This window comes from Misgurnus anguillicaudatus, chromosome 13, assembly GCF_027580225.2.
Source record: "Misgurnus anguillicaudatus chromosome 13, ASM2758022v2, whole genome shotgun sequence".
Classification (NCBI taxonomy): domain Eukaryota; kingdom Metazoa; phylum Chordata; class Actinopteri; order Cypriniformes; family Cobitidae; genus Misgurnus; species Misgurnus anguillicaudatus.
Genome location: NC_073349.2, coordinates 16,814,824 through 16,834,977, shown reverse-complemented (window position 1 = coordinate 16,834,977; position 20,154 = coordinate 16,814,824). Strand labels below are relative to the sequence as shown.

The window sequence follows — 20,154 nt, the reverse complement described above, 5'->3', positions numbered from 1 at the left end:
TTTTGGAGGAGACTCTCATTAAAATTTATAGAGCAGCGGTAGTTTTTAGAGTAAGATATAAAAGGCATGAAGGAAAGCATCAAATTTCATGGTGAATTACAGAGGCACCTCACTATAATTAAAGCTGAAAATGAAACAGAATTAAACTAAATTAAACTAAAAAGTACCCTAGTAGAAGTTATTTCAAACAATCTATTATTTTAACAAGATGTTAAAGTCTTAGTACACTTAGATTTAAAAACAATTACAATAATCCTAGTGACTGTGTAGCAGTCAATTCGCCATCAACAAACAAGTAAGTAAATCTTTCATTCAATAGCAATTTCCTGCTTACTCTAGAGGAAAGAGAGAATTAACTGGCAAACCAGCTTTGTAAACTGTAAATCAAGATGCAAGTTTTTGTAAGGAAATAACTACCATATTTTCCGAACTTTAAGTCACGTTTTTTTTTCATATTTTGGCTTTTGGCTATTATGCATCTTGCTCTATTCAGAAAAACATCACATGTCAGAGGTAAACTGGGTTGTGAGTAGGGCTGGGTATCGATTCAGATGGTCCGGATCGATTCAATTTCGATTCATAAGCTATTGGGTCGATTCGATTCTCGGTTCTATTCCAATTCTCGGCCCGATTTTTATACTCGATTCTCAACTCATTGAAAAGATTTAATAAAAATACTTTATTTATAAAAAAAACTGTGAACCTAAGTTTACAAGTGGGTAATTAATAAAAAGAAATTAAGAGCCACCGATTTGTATATTACATTTTTTTATTTTAGGTACACTTGGGTACATTAAAACAGAACCCATCTCTAATTTTCAAATGCATACAATTAATTGTTAAATACAATACAATTTTGATGCAAGATGAATGCTGAAAAAAGTCAAAACAGTCACATTCCTTGATTAAATAGGATCTGGTTATTTCATTAACAATAAAATCGATTCGTGGCCTTTGAGAATCGATTTTTAATCGACCACGTTAAAATAAACAACGATTAATCGAAAAATTACGGTTCTACATCTTATTCTCAGGAGCGCCTTGTAAGTCTGTATAAATAAATTTTGACATTTATGAGGCAAGAAAGACCATTACCATCTACAGCCGCGAGAGTCCGCTATATGCTGCTGCAGTATTTATGCAATTCAGTGGATTCAGTGATGTTGAATGACGAGTCCGCGAACTTGATGCCCGATGGCTTGTTCGGTTAATTTATTCTCTTCAGCCTTTACAGGTAAGTTCTGTATGCTGTTGTTTATCGTGTAAATAACTGATAATGTTACGATTACGTACGAACATCTATTCAGCCTGCTGTTCTGTGTGCTGTTGTATAAATAAATGCCACGTACAGTCCACTGCGACTTATATATGTTATTTCGTCTGACTGACGCATTTTTGATTGGTGCAACTTATACTCCGGTGCGACTTATAGTCCGGAAAATACGGGATTAGAAAGAAGTATATGCAGTAAAAGCAATACTGAAGGCCCGCCTCTAAACTGAAACGTCGCTGGGCGAAAGCAGATCAAACTAAAACGCACAAATAAAATTTTAATTTTTTTATGAATTAGCCACTTCGAGAAATAGTTATCAATTGCAATGAGACTGTGTTGGTATGTTACAAACAATATCAGTATTTACAATTTTATAGAAAATTTGAGCCAAAATTAGATGGTACCACATTGAGGATTTAAGTAAAAGCTCAATGTGCTCTAACCTCTTTTTATAATATAGACGGTTTCAACAGCAACAACATAACAAACTGCTGGGACAAGTAAATTACCTCCGTTTATACATCATATCTGACACAACTTAACTATTACACTGAGCAACGTTAAAGGGCACCTATGGTCCAATTCACGTTTTTTCGTTTCTTTTGGTGTGTAAGTGTGTATTAGTACATGTTCACGATATGCAAAAGGTACATACCCCAAAGTAAACAATGACGCGAGTTATCATCTCCAGTGTAAATCTCTTTTCTTGGAGTACAACAAACACACGGATTGTAGGCAACAGTTTACTTCCTGGGATTGGTGATGTAGACAAGACCGACATTATCATAATTCCTCCCGCTTGGACTCACAGCCTATAAGTTAACTCCTGTTAGCATTGCATTGTGGGCAAATCTTTCAAACATGGTAACGAGCGTCACATTTCCAGCTGACATCAGAGTTATTCAGACCAATCACAACGTACAGATTAGCTGGCAAATAAGGGACACCGCTCTTTTCAAATCGATGAGTTTTGTATAAAATCTGTGAGTTTCAGGAATAGAGTGAAATCTGGAGCTAAAAAAAAATTACGGTATGTGGAAAATAATGCGTTTTAACCATAAACCATGTGAACACATTGTATTATACCAAATACAAAACAACTTTTTTAGCAATAAAATAGGTGTCCTTTCAAATTAATGTATACAATGTTAGCTACAGATCCTTACATTTTTGCCTGGTTCCCAAACCTCTCCGCACAGTTGTGATCCATGCTCGTCGTTTGTATTTAGCAAACATTTTATTTTTACCAAGGTATTTGTTTCAAAGATCAGATTAGCCACTAGCCAGACCGATCAATAAATACATCCTGGAAGTTCATTTCGGTTCAGGCACGTAACCGCGACAATGTGTGTGCATCAGATGAAACGGTCTATAAGCAGCATATTATACTCTTATTATTAACTCTTATATAAGTCCTAACAGGAACAGATTAATGGACCTCATTACAGATGTTAAGCACCCAACAAAGCCGGTCAGGTCCTGCACAAACCAAAAACCCCATTTATCAAAAGGACATAATTGATTACTGTGATACAAAGCTACTGTGTATAGCCTGAAAATATAGACATCCACGTCAAACGTCAGCCTTTCAGGTCTCTGCCCATTTTTCAAAGTGAAAGTGACCATGGCTCCAACCTTATTTAAGTAGAAATTATTCACCGCATAATCACAAGAGACAGCACTGTGAATTAACTCTGGGACCCTTGAATAATAAATAAGAGCAGGTTAAGGCTTTGTGTGCACTGTTATTAAATTCAAAAGAGGTCCTTCTAGGTTCCTGCCGACCTCTTAAGGTCCCTCTGGAGAAATCCAGCAACCAATTAGTTTCAGCCCTGAGGCAGCTTGACGCATCTCAGCCAGAATCCAGGATGACAGAACCGCTCCCGCTTGCAGCTCGAATCACTCTCAGTGTTGATAGGGAGCCATGCTGCTCTGAACTCCTACCTCACCTACAGCACCACTTTCATCCATATCAGAAGGAAATCTCTGTAGATGAATGTGATAATATGGCAGAGTGCTGAACACACTGAACAGACAGGACGATATCTGATGACAAGCTAAGGTGAAAGACAACACTGATGAGCAGTGGAAAGAGAGATGAGTAACATCTTGTCTTGTACAAATATGCCCTGTAAATATGCCGATTCAGATGTATAGGGAACTGTAAGATAAAGATAGGCGCTAATGCAAGTGAAATACAGAATTTATACAGAAAATATAGTTTAAAAAACTCTGTATTTTAAAGAGATGGTGGTTTTCATTATAATGTGAACGGCCCTGAAAACGTACTTTTTAAGATGAACAACAAATCTTTTTCCACCGTGCAAAATGCCAAGTTGTTTTTAGGGCTGCAACTAACGACAAAAGAGATGAATTAAAACATCAGGAGTAAACAGGAATTTGTCTCCCTCATCCACTTGTGATCCGATTGACATCTTACCAGATGTAAACAAGCAAGGGTTTTACAAGAATGCTTACACCCAGCCTCAAAAGACACTGGACATATGACGCATACTGTATTTAATACAAAACAGCAAGACTAGGGCCGAAATCATTAATCTGACCGCTAGCCAGCTTTGTTGTTTAGACGTACCAAGCATCTAAAATGGGTAGAAAACAATTCCGAGATCACACCTTTGACACATTATATTATTAGTCAATTCAGGGTTCCCACATAGTTAACTTCAAATTCAAGGACTAAATGTGGGGATACATTTCAAATGAGAGCAAGGTTACATTGTGTTACCTTTAAAGATACATTGTTACAGTTCCCTTTCGAGGGAACTCGCGCTGCGTCACCGCAGTGATAGTTTGAGGACGCCTCCAAGGGCAAGTGCGTCTGAATGTGTATATCAAATTCAATCAATGGTGAGGCCTAACGATAAAGACACGGTAACGCGGAAGTATACCGCTATCTGAAATATTGCCAAAGACGGCTTTACAGGGACGCAGAAAGTATGGCAAGGGAGACACAGTGTCTCGTTCCCTTCTCAGGGAACAACAGTTACATGGGTGATTCTCACGAAACCATTGAAACACCACGGCACTAATGATTTTAGCTTTAAAATGTGTAATATAGTAACATTAAAAAGCATCAGAATTAGGGCTGGAACGACGCGTCGACGTAGTCGATTACGTCGATTACGTAATTACGTTGATTTGCCGGAAATGCGTCGATGCGTCGCATTGTTTACGTTTTCAAATGAAGGCGGCTTCAGCTCCGACCGGATAATACAAGTGTTATACCAAACAGCTAGAACGTGATCAAAAGTGTGGGAATACTTTAAGCAGAGACCAAATAAAACACATACTGTGTAAAACTGAAATGGCATACCACAGCAGCGCAACATCTGCGCATGATCATCTTAAAAGAAAACAACCTGGAGCTCTCCGACCTCAAAATGACGCGACGGCAGCGTAAGTATTTGAATTTTTACAGTAAGTTTTTATACAACAATAGAATCAATGCAGGCATATATGGTGCTTAATACAGTTGTGTTTACATCTTAGTTTAATACGAGCTGCGAGACGCCTGACAGACACGACATTGCATCGCGTCTGTGCAGTATGTTGAAACAGTAAATAAAGAGCGGGACATGTTTAACTTTTTATATTAAGAAGTTATGAAATAATAAGTTACTGTGTTACACTGAGATAGGCATGTGCCCGCCTGCACTGAAAGCCAGCTGGCAGCGCGGAGTTCCCATAGCTTATTTTTTTGCTATGTGCGCAGATATTATAAAAGCTCGTCTCGTTAGGTATTCCTGACATGCGTTTATTTAAAGTAACAGCAGCGTAAACGCCGTTTATAAAATATTAGAAGATCATGCTAACTAAATTTGTATTTACCCGAGACTTAAGAAAAGTTAAATGTTAAAGTTGATGCTAAATGAGAATGCCGTAACGTTACTACTGATAGTATTAACAGTAATAATGTAATGGTTACATTTTATAATAAGGGTTCATGAATCACAATGAACTTATTTTTACTTCAGTCTGAACTAATGAAGAGTCATCATTAAGTACAACATGACATGTTTTTTAGTTAATGTATTAATAAACAATGATTTCATGTGAGTCATTTTGTAGTTAATGATGACTCTTCATTAGTTTATGATTAGCTCTAGGGCTGGAACAATAAAGAGCGGGGCATGTTTTTATATTATTATTCAGTTTGATTTATTTTTATTTTACTTCTTTAATATTAATATATTTTATTTGTTTAAGGTGAATAATGCCCCTTTTGCACTGTTTATGTTAGGCTGAATTAATGTTGGACTTGTTTTTATGTGATTTGTTATATTTTCCTTGGCACTGGCACTGTTTGTGTATTTGTTTAATTGAGAAAATGCTTCAATAAAATGTTGGCATTAATAGCAGATGTTACATTTATTATTTGTAAAAAAAAAATCTTTATTTAGACTATTCGATTAATCGAAAAAATAATCGATAGACTAATCGGTTGAAAAAATAGTCGAAATTTGCAGCTCTAATCAGAATTAACACAATACTGTGTTCTACCTTGCACAATTTGTGATTTCAACATAAGAATTTATAATTGTAAATTTTATCTCATTTTCTGCTGAAATTCTCATTACCGCAATGTGTCCGGCTGTGTTTGAACATGCGTTATGTTGTAATTTAATCAAATGAACACAAAAATATTAAGAAAATATGGATGTTTTGCTAAACTTCTTTAGATGACAGAAAAAATATTTACTGAATATTCATGTATAATAATAATGAAGAAAAATTTGGAAAATTATGTGTCCATGCCTGATGTTCACATCCTCCGCAACACTTTTTGAGAACAGTTTAAGCACACATACAGAATTTTAATAAAGTTTGATTTTGAGTGACCAAGCACATGGACCAGTTACTTCAAGATGGCTACCAGGTAAGATCATTTTTTTACAGTTAATTTGAAATATTGTCTTGTCAGAATGCTTACACGACATTTTGATTATCATTACTGCAACAGATGCTTATTAAATGTGAATTTAATTAATAGAAGCATAATACTTTGATTTTAAATGCATGTGCAGAATCTCCAAATTATGTTCTTTCACGTTTGTCATGTCATTTTGAAAATATGTCAGTGTTGATGTTTTCTGACTGTTGCGGTAATGAGATTTTTTAGGACTAATTTTTTAAATTATGTTACAAAAAGTGTTAAATGATAAGTAAAAGTTTTTAAATTAATGTTCCCATTTACTCTAGACTTTGTTTTTCAATATCTGGTGGGAAAAAAAGTAAATTTAAGCAATTTTTACATTTTCATGCTTGACGTTTTTAAAACCAAGGATTTCAAGGATTTCTTTGACACACTATATTATTATTCAATGTCTCTGTCTGTTCACATTATATGTCAATCAGATGTATTCTTTTCTGCATGGACATTTCATGGGCAAAAACTGTGAAATTAGACCAGACATTTTGCTGGTGGAAAACTAAAGAAGGTCGTCTTATTATTATTAAGACACGTATCATTTTGTTTGTTTAAAATGGCAAATATAGTTTGTTTTTTTTACTTAATGTTTATTAATTTTTAACAAAAATAACATACACACATTAACACATATAAAGGGAGAAAAAAAAAGACATAAAAAAAATACATAATAAAAAAAAAAAAAAAAATGGGGAAAAGAAAATAAATAGATAATAATAATAATAAAAATAATAATTCCCCTCCCACCCACCCCTCAGGTAGTGTATAGCAACATCATCAAATATAAAAAAGGCAATACAACATTCAAGATATGTCTAGCTGTCCGAGCTCTAGAGTTCTTTTAGTTGGGTCTGGTAAAATGTCAAAAAAGGGGGACCAGATGCATCTAAAGGTGTCCATATTACCCTTAAGTGATGAACTAATTCTTTCAAATGGAAGAATTCTATAAACCTCTTGAAACCACTGATGGATTGATGGTGGTGTGTCTTTAATCCAATTAAATAAAATACATCTCCGGGCAAGAAAGAGCAACTTCTGAGCAAGAATCAAATCCCCTGATGCAATTGTGTTATTTTTTTGTACTAAACCTAGAATAAAGAGCCAGGGATCTTTACATATAGAATAACCAAATATAATCTGTAATCTTCTTTGAACCTGGCTCCAAAACCTTGAAATTAAAGGACAGAACCAAAACATGTGGCTATAAGTGCCAATGCAACTTTTACACTTTGAACACAATGCTGACCTTTGCGAATTAATTTTATTAAGAATGTAAGGGGTACAATGCAAACGATGGAGAATTTTATACTGTGTTTCTCTTGCTTTATTACAAATAAATATACTGCCAAAATACTTAAAGGCCTTCTCCCACTCTTTATTTTCAGGAACACCACCAAAATCTCTCTCCCACACGTTTTTAAAGGCTGAGACATTGGCACCAACATTCTTAAGAAATAAAGTATAAAATACTGAAATTACTCTTTTTAATTTATTGTCTCGAATTAATAGATCAACAATTGGTGATTTTGACACAGTAGGAGAAGAATCTGGAATCTTAGTTAATATAAAATGTCTAATTTGTAAATAACAAAAAAAATGCTGCTTTGGAATATTAAATTTATCTTGCAGCTGCTGAAAAGATAACAACATATCACCATCGAATAAATGAATAAGAAATCTAATTCCATTGTCATACCATTGCTGGAATAGACTATCCTTCACACCAGGAAGAAATTGCTGATTCTTGATGATAGGTGTCAGCAAGACTGGAGAGCGATCTTTACCAAAAAATTTACAAATATCTCGCCACGCCTTCAATGTATTCTGAAGAAAAGGATTGTTTTTCATATTCGGAATGATTTTACTTAATGTACCAGTAAGCAGACTGGCTGGAGAATATGGCAAAGTAAAAAAAGAGTCAATATTCATAGTAGAGTGCATATCCTGACACCAATTTAAAAAGATTCTAGCATGACAGGACCAATTGTAAAAACGTATATTAGGGAAGGCAAGACCACCAGCTTCTATTGGTAATTGTAGCTTAGAAAATTTCATTTTTGGTTTCTTTTTGTGCCAAATAAACCTTGAGAAATGCTTTTCTAGATCTTTAACCATATTCTTGCCAATATAAAGTGGCGTCATCTGTAATGGATACAATAGTCTGGGAAGGATATTCATTTTAATTAACCCTATTCGACCCAACCATGATAAAGGTAAATCCATCCATCTATCAAGGTCACCTTTAATTTTTTTTACCAAGGGGGTGATGTTGAAATGTAATAACTTATTTAAATTTGCCGATATATAAATTCCCAGATAACAGAACCCTTCAATTGACCACCTAAATGGAAAATCAGGCAAATTAATATTACCAAATGCTCCAAGGGGTAATGCTTCAGATTTGTTAAAATTAATTTTGTAGCCTGAGAAGGAACTAAAAATATCTATTATATTAATGAGAGCTGGCACCGACTTCTCAGGTTCTGCAAAGAATAATAAAATATCATCGGCATATAAAGCAATCACATGTTTAGCCCTATTAATTTCAATACCCACTACATCAGCATGGTTACGAATAGTCTCTGCCAGTGGTTCAAGAACCAAAGCAAAAAGAAGTGGAGACAGGGGACAACCCTGTCGAGTTCCACGGTTCAAATTAAAGGCAGGGGAGCGCATGCCGTTGGTCAAAACAGCAGCTTGGGGTGACTTATAAAGTATTTGAATCCATTTCACAAACTCATCTCCCAACCCAAATCGCCTCAGCACCTCAAATAAATAAGCCCATTCCACACGATCGAACGCCTTCTCGGCATCAAGAGAAACTACCAAAGCTCGTTGTTTAGTCTGGTTACAATATTGGATGATGCCAAGGAGGCGTCTCACGTTGGTAAACGACTGCCGATCGCGCACAAATCCGGTCTGGTCTTCCTTAATTAAAAGAGGCAAAAATGTCTCTAATCGTCTTGCTAAAATTTTTGAAAGAATTTTACTATCTGTATTAATTAAAGAGATAGGGCGGTATGCTGAGCACTCATCGGAAGGTTTATTTTTTTTCAGAATAAGATGTATGTTTGCTTGATAGAAAGTTTGAGGTAATGTTCCTTCTACAAATGATTTAGAGTAAACTTTAAGTAATTGATCACTAATTAAGTGCCCACATTTTTTATAAAAATCTGAACCAAAACCGTCTGGCCCTGGGGCTTTACCATTTTTTAACAGACCAATGACCTCTAAAATCTCATCCTTAGAAATATTGCTCGATAATTGCTTTCTATGCTCTTCATTTAACCTGGGAAGGTTAATTCCCTCTAAAAAGTGTTTCATTACATACTCAGGTGCTGAGGTATCGGAGGAATAAAGTTTAGAGTAGTATTCTTTCATAATTTTATTTATATTCTTAGTCAAATGGTGTGTTTTGCCATTAATATCTTTAAGTGATGAAATTACATTAGCGGTTTGCCTACCTTTAACCAATCTTGCTAGTAGTCTCCCTGGTTTATTTCCCGTTTCATACATCCTGAACTTAGCAAAAAATAAAGATGATTTGGCTTTTTGTGTATAAAGTTGATCAAGAGCAGATCTTGTTGTTTGTATTTCTTTATAGAGGCGCTTATCCAATGAATCTTTAAACCTAGATTCCAAACTTACAAGTCTAGATTCAAGTTCTACCTGCTTTTTTGTAGTCTCTTTCTTTAACAATGTAGCATATGAGATGATTGCGCCTCTTAAGAAAGCCTTGCCTGCCTCCCATAAAAGTAACGGGCAGACATCTGGCAGATCATTGGTTTCTAAAAAGAAATTCCATTGCGCTTTCACGTAATCTAAAAATTTTGGATTGTTTAGCAAAGAGCAATTAAGTCTCCAGACTTTACATGTTGGATCCTTAAAAGGAGGTTGGAATTCTACAGTTAAGGGAGCATGGTCTGAAATGGAGATAACACCAATATCACACGATACAGATCTTTCCAAGGCTAGTTTGGATGAAAAAAGATAATCTATCCTTGAAAATGATTTATGTGGAGCTGAATAAAAGGTGAAATCTATGTCTTTAGGGTGTAAAAGTCTCCACATATCAAGGAGGTTAAGGTCATTACATAGGTATTTTAAATGCATAGACTTTCTGGCGTCACTAGTTGCTAGGGGTGGTTTACGATCAAGATTAGCATCCATAACACAATTGTAATCACCACCTATAACAGTAAATGGGCTAGAACAGGATGCCAAATCCTTTAACAAAGATGCATAAAATGTGTTTTGAAAAGAATTTGGGGCATATACAGAACCTAATGTGACCATTTCTCCATATAGGTGGCCCTCAATAATCACATATCTACCTTCTTTATCTTTAATCATTCTTTCCAATTTAAGTGGGAATTTTTTATGAACTAAAATTGCAACACCTCTACATTTTGAATTAAAAGAAGAAAAAAAAACTTGACCCACCCAGTCTCGCTGTAGTTTGGCATGTTCAATATCATTTAAATGTGTTTCTTGTAAGAATGCCACTTGGACTTTTTCTTTTTTAAGCCAGGACAGTATCTTTTTGCGTTTAATCGCATGGTTCATCCCCTTCACATTAAGAGTAAGCATTTTGAAATCACCCATCAACTATTGAAATAAAAGTGTAGATAAGGATGCTGCTTTTGTAAAACAATAACAACAACAAAAATAACCCAACCAAAACTGTTGGGCTGCACACTACCTTTTTTCCCCGAATAGAACCCCGAATAAAAAAAATAAATACATAATCCACAAAAGCAATATAACCAAACATAAACACAAACCTCAACAAAAAATTACTTTACTACCTTAGTAGATAAGGGTACGTTATACTGGAGTGGTTTACCACTTAGAAAGATTTTAATTTCAGATGAAAAAGTCTCACCCAAAACAGGTCCTTCCTCAACCCCTCCCTCCACAAATCCCGCAAAAAAAAACCTCACCGACCTTAAACTTCACCTCATCGAGCAACGGCGACAACCCAATAGCATACCTGACTAACATTTTAATTCGCTGCTGTACAGAAAATACGTTGGTTCAAAATAACACAGATATATAAGGTCGTTTACGACAGTTCTCAAAAAAAAATATTTTACTCACAAAACATGTTCCGCGTGCGTCCCATAATTTGAGGCCAACCAATCTTAAATAACTACAGCAGTCTCCCAAGTTTTAGCAAGAAAAACAACTTAGGTTGGGTATGAAGTTAGGACGGATCTCCGAGTTTTCCAATGAAATCGACTGCTTTCCCTGGAGTATCACAGACGATCGTACTGCCGTTATAAACAATCCTCAGAGTGGCAGGAAAAGACATTCCAAACCTTATATTTAGTTTCTTGAACTGTTCACAAACTTCATTGAAACCCCGTCTTCGTTGCCTCACCGATTGGGAAAAGTCCTGCACGAAAAAGATCTCACTGCCCTGGAAAAGCCGCGGACCACTGGACTTCGCCGCGTTCAAAATCTTGCCTTTGTCCTGGAAATAATGTAATTTCAGTATCACCGGCCTCGGGCGACGTCCCGACCGTTCAGGGAGCTGCGAAGGTGATCTTCCCAATCTGTGAGCGCGATCCAGGTGAGTCTGCTCATCCCCTAAGCCAAGAAAGGTAGGTAGCCATGACTGAAAGAACTTTACGGGGTTTGCGCCTTCCGCTCCTTCAGGAAAGTTTAGAATGATCAAATTCTCTCGTCTTGATCTATTTTCTAGATCATCCACTTTAACTGTTAAGTCCTCCAAACAGTGCAAGGCGCGCTCCAGTTTTGTCTTGGTCGATACTAATTCGTCTTCTGCCCCCGAAACTCGGGTTTCAACTTCATCCAGGTGCTTTGTGTTGTCTTGTATTTTATTCGCAATGTCCTGCAACTGGCTCAGGAAACTGTCGAATTTTTCATCCATAGCGGCGGTGATACTTCTTGTTATTTCAGTGACTAATCTCTCAGGGCTAAATTACTGTTGAACTTGCACTTGTTCTAGTACGCCGTCGTCCTCGTGCAGTCCTTCAAACGGAGCGTCGCCCTTCGTGTCTTTTTTCGTCGTTTTGCCAGACTTTTCTGTGCTTCGAAGCGTGTTGCATCTTGTAGACATCATTTCGAGATTATTTCGCGTACACATTTAACAAAACTATGCGAGAACTATATTTTAAAAGGGGAAATGTGAGGAGAGTCGGCAAATATAGTTAAAAAAATAATTTTACTGTATTTAAAGAGATCATAAAGTTGTCTATTGTCCGGTGGTGTGGAAGTAATATAATTTTCGTTATAATATGAACGGCATTGAACAATTACTTTGGAATTTGTCTCTCTCACCCACTTGTGCTCCGAATGACATCTTAATACCAGTTGTAAACAAGCAAGGGCTTTACAAGCATGCTTACACCCAGCCTGAAAGACACCGGACATATAACGCATACTGTATTTACAAAACAGCAAGACTAGGAGGACCGAAATCATTCATCTGACTGCTAGCCAGCTTTGTTGTTTAAACGTACCAAGCATCAAAAATGGGTTTAAACAATCGCCAGATTTTTAAAAATTGCAAGGCATCACATCTTTGGCACACTATATTATTAGTCAATGTCTCTGTCTGTTCACATTACATGTCAATCAAAAGTCTTCTTTTCTGCATGGACATTTCATGGGCAAAAACTGTGAAATTAGACCAGACATTTTGCTGATGGTCTGGCTCTGAGAGACCAGCCCACCAGAGGAAATAAACCCGGCTGCACACAAAACGCAGTAGACATGCCAGACACTTCATTGAATCATATCTGAAAAGCTCTTCTTGAGATTCAAAACAGCAGCAGCTTCAAAAACTGAAAATACCAAACAGGCAGATCAAAAACTAAAGTTAAAATTATTTTCATGTCTGAGTCACTGGAAAATACAGGATTGCATAAGGGGAAACTTCAGACTGCCGACAAGACACATCTTTTTAGATGTTATTGCTCTGGGCCAAATCAGAATCACAACCGAGCGTGCAACAAGCTATGAGACATTGTAATATGAGCTATTTCATCATAAATAAAGATAATGCGGCCTCCATTGTATGCCATTTTTTGTTTATCAAAAAGCATTTTAAGTATGTGCATGATTATCCTACCGAATCACATGATTGGGAGGCGAGACTCTGGACGCTTATTCAGTTGTCCAAATTTAGCTTGAGTCAACTGATTCTGTTTAAGTTTCTGCTGGTTATGAATATAAGCTAAAGGCACTATGCTAAATATCCCATGATTTACTTTTAATTGCTAAACAAACATGTTTGTGTCATATGAGCATTTGAAGACCAAGGGGATCCAAGTGAAATTGCTTTGAAGATTCTGTCACTGTAAAACACATGAATAAAGAAAGCTCATAACAAAAGCTCTCTTATTAAATGGTTATTTCTAAACAGGGAGTAATACTGCCATTAGCCAGGGGTATAAAGAGAAACCAAGTATTCTGGACCCATCTGGTTTGACTGCCCTGAGCACAGGAGCAGTACACTTGACCTGAGCAAGAAAACAAGAGTGGCTTCTGCAAAACCATCCAACCCCAAGGCTACAGATACAGTAGATGATCAGAGCAAGAGATCGGGATCTTTGCCTCAATCCACTGCCTGTAATAAAACATAATTTGCTCCACACAAAAACAAGACTGTGTGTGCGTTGGTGTGGGTCTTGCACATTCATAATCCACACAACATCTCTCTGCAACAAGGGATTTTGTTGGCCAATATTCTGCCTCTTGCTAGGTTTACTTCATGAACGGTGCATGATTCTTTCCCTGCTATACTGCCATAATGTGGTTGCTTTATGTTTTTGTTTCACACACAACACATTCAACTTAATTATATTAATTCCAAAGGAGATTTTAATGCACACGCAGATACAACACTCAACAGAAACTAACTTAGTTGCTTTAGTTGTGGGCTATGTTTTGGTATTCAGGGAAATGGCAAGCAACCCACAGTCAGACCCCTTCATTTTGTGTCATTCTTTCTGTAGAGATGGTTTTTGGGAATGGAAAACATACTTGAGTGTGTGTGAGGCCCTTTTCCCCATGAATACCACTGACAGTGCAAGCAGTCAGCAACTGTGATGTTGTTTACCGCTGTCTATAAAATGTGTGCTATGCTTACCTTTGCCAGTTGCCACCCAACAGAGAGAAATATCATATCAAACACTTTTAAATCAATCTATCATACAAGGCTATATATATTATATACATGTAAAATACATAGAATTAAAGCAAACGTTAGTTCACCATGACCAGGCTTTATATTTTAGTCAGTGTGTTTTGACATTGTTTGCGTCTAACTTACCTGGATAATTGCCATTCAGATTCGCGCACATGCTGAACTGAACATGTCGCCGGAAGCGAATGAATGCATTTGACAGTTTTGATTTTAATAAATTTTAGTCTAAAGTATAACAACTTCATCCTGAGATTTCTGAGTTTTGAAGTACCCATGTGTAACTGTTACCTCTCCAACCGAAGTCCAACGGAAACAGACTGAATCGCGGACCGATTCTGTTCACCTGTATGATCAATTCATTCGATGGAACCGACTCCAAAGTGAATCGCTCAAGAATCAAACTTTGATTGTTCTTTTTACACAACCACCGACAGAGATTGGACAAACAACTAACAGCAGTATTGTCAGTGTCGTTAGTATTTTTTTTATTGGTATACAATCTAGTGAAAAGATTTTCGGTACAATACTGGAACAGATAGCGTCCCTAGTTGGTAAGTTTGAATGCCCACATTGTGTTTTTTAAACAAATTAAAGCGACTGTTCGATGAATGGTGTCTCAAAAATCAAATGTGCCGCTTAAACAGGTTTGGGTATCATATGCGCGTGCATGTTTGCGCATGGGTACGTTTCATACTGTATTAGCTCACTTTTATGTGTTGTTGCCTACTGTAGGTAGGCTGACTGAAACAGGCATGCACAACATGCGTGGACACATTACTGAACTTGAACTGAAAACTGAATTAATTCAGAATATGAAATCGCAAAAGCTCGTGTAGGCATGCAATTATTTTACACCCTACTTTTTATTAGAGCAAAAATACAAATCTTAATAAATTAAAGCATCTTACCTTATTCTGCGTCCCTATGTTTACTTCTCTTGTGTTCCGTATGTCCAGTGATGCTGGGCGCACCCAGTAAAACTACACTGTGCACTAAACTAGACAATCTCGGAAGATTTGTTTATGCTGTACTGCAAGCACTGTCTGAGAATAGCAGTGCAGTAGGAAGGCTTACTAATGTTCTGAATAATATAGCTCAGCTTCTCATACTCCTCCTTAAATCGACGACGAGGATTCGGAGATATTTATGTGACAGCCCCTGATCCCCACCATAGATCTGACCTACTGAGACAGTGCTGCTGTCTGATTAATCATAGAGTTAATATATGTGTATGTTAAAATCTATTTATTAAGGATTGCTGGAGTTCATGTGAAACCATTAGACATACAATCCGTTAGTAATTCAATTTTCTAATAGTTCACTGTCTGACTTTATTACGCGACACTCTAAAATGCTCGATTCTGATTGGCCAGTTGCGGATTCCAATATTCAAATATAAGTATGTATTTTAACAACATATATGACATTATATTTTCAAATGATTAAACAAAATAGTGTGTACTTTGTGACATTTGAATTTGAGATTGTCCTATAGGATCCTATTTGATAAAAAAATGTTGGACATCGTGATACATCCTATAGGAATTTCAGTTTGTGCTATAGCATCATATTTTAATTATTAGATTTCTGTTATATGAGGAATCACACATAGTTAACTACAAGGAACACAATACTAAACTGTAAGTAAAAAAACAAAAATAATAATAACGATAATCAAGTAATCATAATAAAATCTGTAAATGTTATTTATTAAATATACAATTTCATATTAGAGAAAATGTACAGAAAAGCACAACATTGTGAACAGAAGTAACAGTTGCATCATCTACAGCAACAGTAGCCCTTATATGTATGGGCATGTGCCAAGTGGGCTGCAGGGGTTCAAACCCCCATCCTTTCAGGTTCGAGGATCAAGTACTTGCAGTTTAGCAAGGCTCACTTCCAAGCTGATATGCTTGCTGAGTAGAGCTTTTAGAGCTGCAAGAAGTCCTACTGAAATAAAAAGGAAAAATATATCCATTCAGAAGTAAAGGTATAGTAAAAGTAAAGTATAAATGGAGATTTTGTTGATAAATCCATCACATGTATGTCTTCAGTTGTTAAGAATTCTGGCAGACCAAAATCATCATGGGGTAATATATATATTAGATATATCCATAATGTATCTAAAGGGAGATACACTAAAACTTTCTGATGTGCTTGTAAACACATGAAATACATACATACGTTTTAGACAATATAAAATCTAATTTTTTTACTTGTGTTTGTCGTGTTTAATTCAATTCCATTTTATTTATATAGCGCTTTATTGTTAAGATTAACCATTCTAGTGAGCATAGTAAAAATGTAACGTATGATAGAGGGTGCTTATTTAAGCCAATGTCAGCAGACTCCCCAGGGGTTGAAAAAACCCTTGAAAAATCCTGTGGGCGAAAAGTCCTAGGAGGGGAAAAAACCCCTTGGGAGAGAGACAGACAGCTGATTCTATAGAGGATATATTATATAATAGGTATATTTTTATTTTATGGAGATTAAACCATAATATATATGTATGTATGTATACCTGGATAAGTAGATTAGATGGGGGCAGCTGGTGGTTGTTGGTCTGACATCGGCTGGGCATCACATTGAAGGAAGGCCAGTAGATCAGTTGCGTGATGACCTCCACGGTAGCCGGAACTGGGTCTGTTAGTCCCATTGTCCTCGGGAATGAGGACGAGACAGGGAAAGAGAAACAAAATCCTATTAGCGTAGGGGCCGTTCACATGTAATGCAAGTGTCACACAGTATTGTGGTTTAATATCCGCTCGGTTCCATACAGCCAGCTATAGCGCATAAATATATTACCCAGACGAGTTATGTGAATGCTTTTTTTACGGATTTGCGGGATAAGTAAAGTAAATTTACTAGACAAATTATGTGAATGTTTTGTTAAAGAGAAATGTCTTTAGTTTAGACTTAAATTTATCGACTGTGTCTGATTTTCTTTCATAAGTCAGCAAATCATTCCAGACTCGATCAGTCGTCTTCTCTGTCAGTAACATCCGTGACTGTTGATGTTTATGCAAAAAAAGAAAGTATACGGAGGAACGGACTTTGAAAACACCCGTCACATTTTCAGTTATGGGAGACAGAGGCGCGCGCTGCACACAACACGGGAGCGAGCGTGCGAAGTAATTAAGCCGAACAGTAAAATATAAATGTGCGCACTCAATTGGATAATTGTAAACGCACAAACACAGACAGAAAAAACATGCCATCGTGGAAATAAGATAAATAACATATTACTTGAGGGCTGTTTAGTTTGTTTAATAAAATAACAAATTGTTCTCTGGCGCTTCAAAGAAAATCAAATCAAATCTACTTGACCTTCAAGGTATATAATGGTAGGGGAAACACTGAAACTAGTAACTTCGTTTGGGTAAGCCATTTTCTGCAAGCATGACAACAAATATTTATTTTACATCTTTAAAAATAATCTCATAATATGACCCCTTTAACAGTAAAAAATACCTTTTGTAAATTGGTTTTAGAGGAAACAATAATTATTCTTTTAACGAATGTAACTTTAATTTTATTTATCGACCAATTTTATATGTCAACCGGCAGATTTTTTACACGACATTGCTGAGGAAAATTAATACACAAATCCAGTACAGATGAATACAACGTACTGTATATGTGGCAGTCACATGGATCACAGCGCCCCCTAATGTATGGGTTTAGTTTCTTCATTTTTCACATCTATTTTGCATCTTTAGTTAATTTTGCAGTTACTTTGTTTTGTCCAAAGAGGAAGCACTTTGAAAAGGCACTTAGATGGGTTTGCAAAGAAAGGCTGTCAAATACCAATAAAATGACTAAAGTGACATTTGTGAAAATAAGGCATTTCAATTACTGACTAAACTACCGTTTCATTGCCAGTACAGTAAAAGTACTATGAAATAACTAGCATAAGAGTAAAAAAATGACTCGATTGCCCTATTTTTAGTGAAAGGTGAAGCCTTAAGAATTGTTAAAAGCTGAGGTGTTTGGTATGCCCATCGACAGAGGGCGTCATTGACTTACATCAGAAATTATTTTAACTTTGTTATATGTGCGTACTACGGTTAGCTGCAATATTTGTCTTTTTTGACCGCGATAAGCGATAAATAGAAATCCTTAAATAGTTTACTTACCAATATGGCGGCGCGGCGCTTTAATATTATGACGTTATGCGGAATCCAGCTCAGTGCACTGATGCGTGACCAGCGTTCTACAGTACAGTGTGACAATCGTGAGTATTGTGACATCATACAGTAATGCACGCGTTCCATAGTAAAGCGCGTCACCCACTCACTCATTTCAGTGATTGTCTGAGCGAAGACGAAGAAGATCATAGAAAGAGACACAAACTTTACAAAGCGAGAAAACGATACATCGAGTACACAATAGAGTATTGGTGTGTGTTCACCAGTGTTTTCGACCACTTGACCACTCATCTAAAACCGTGTCTTGTGTGTCTCTCTCACTAGCCATAGATTACATCACCATGATTTTATGCGCATTTTAAAGTATGGCATGATGGAAACGACAAATTTTGATTAAACATCTCTTGATTCGCAAAAAAGTTTTTACGCTCGCTTGAGGTGGTTTTTGATTTATGCGAAATAGAGTAAATGCTAAAAATGGGATATGGAAACGTGCACATTAAACCCACGAGGAGTTGTCTTTACCATATGGGGCTCAACGTACGTCGTCGCAATGTCCTTGCTGCTAGTGCCTTCATAAAAAGTCTGCATTTCTTCTTCTGTGCACAGCATTCAGCTTGGCAATTTCAAGCTGCATTGCAAATAATATTTAATAAATTAATAAATTGCCACATTGTGACTACATGCAGTGATATTCCATTTTCTACGCATAGGCCTACATTGTTTTGTTTACTGTTGGTTACTAGGTTACCAATACCAGCGTCATTTGCTCAGAACAACTTGGTGGAAAGGCACCCAATTCGCATTTCTTTGTTTTTTCTTTTTTTGCGAATCTGGAGAAGATTTGGATGTTTGGATAGAAACTCAGCTATGACACCAATGGCATCACCGATGAGAGTTTCGAGGCATCGATGGGCTGGAAGTCAGCGTTTTGAGTGACAGTTTACCTGATCTGAAAAACATCCAGGCATGGGATTTGTTCTTCTTCTTTTTTTACCTGCTGCAGACAACAGTCCAAATGGTACGATGAAATGAATTAATGTTTTCTAAATTTATGCTGATATTAGAATATCTTTAGTGCTAGTAGAACAGCACACAAAGACATCTGTTTTATGACCCAACTTAAGATGGTTGTTAAACAATAATGTATTTTCTTATTAAGTACATTAAATATCATTGTTGACCACTTAAATATCACACAGTATTGTGTTGATAAGAAAATTGAACATATTTTAGAATAATTGTAGTAATTTGCAGTTAAAACAGAGTAGATGGTTCAGCTTACTGCTATGTTAAAGTACAAGAAGTAAAAAGGTTAAAAGGATACTTTACTGTAAGTAAACCAGGGTTAAGTCTTCAGTCTTACAGTGCAAATTGGGTTGAAAATCATGTCTTCGTCGTGATTGGTTGATCAGGGACTAACCAGTGACCAAGCATTCATAATAAATTAAAGCATGGATTTTATTGATTTAAGCCAAATAAATGTCCTGAACAAAAATAGACTATATATGGCAAATATATTTTCCTTAAGTTACTAAGTTACTTACAGTGGCAAGAGAAAGTATGTGAACCCCTAGGAATGAACTGGTTTTCTACAGTGATTTGC

At 36.3% G+C, this 20,154-nt stretch overlaps 1 protein-coding gene and 1 long non-coding RNA gene across 15 annotated transcripts in view; both read right to left on the bottom strand.

Moving 5' to 3' along the window:
• The window catches only part of rap1gapa (RAP1 GTPase activating protein a), a 112,390-nt gene extending 96,811 nt beyond the window's left edge, over positions 1–15,579 (bottom strand). For 3 of the 14 annotated variants that reach the window (XM_073875208.1, XM_073875214.1, XM_073875212.1), the window contains exon 1: positions 14,524–14,668. In XM_073875208.1, coding sequence (XP_073731309.1) covers positions 14,524–14,642 — 119 coding nt within the window. In that variant the 5' untranslated portion in view covers positions 14,643–14,668. Of the gene's footprint in view, positions 1–14,523; positions 14,672–15,305 lie in introns of those variants that run through there. The other 11 variants (XM_073875219.1, XM_073875222.1, XM_073875227.1 and 8 more) reach the window with 7 other exon arrangements.
• A 515-nt stretch (positions 15,580–16,094) lies between these two features.
• Positions 16,095–19,201, bottom strand: LOC141369393 (uncharacterized). The gene is made up of 2 exons (XR_012373070.1): positions 16,922–19,201; positions 16,095–16,350 (listed from the first exon to the last, which is right to left on the bottom strand). It is a non-coding gene; the product is annotated as an uncharacterized lncRNA (long non-coding RNA).
• Between the last annotated feature and the right edge of the window lie 953 nt (positions 19,202–20,154).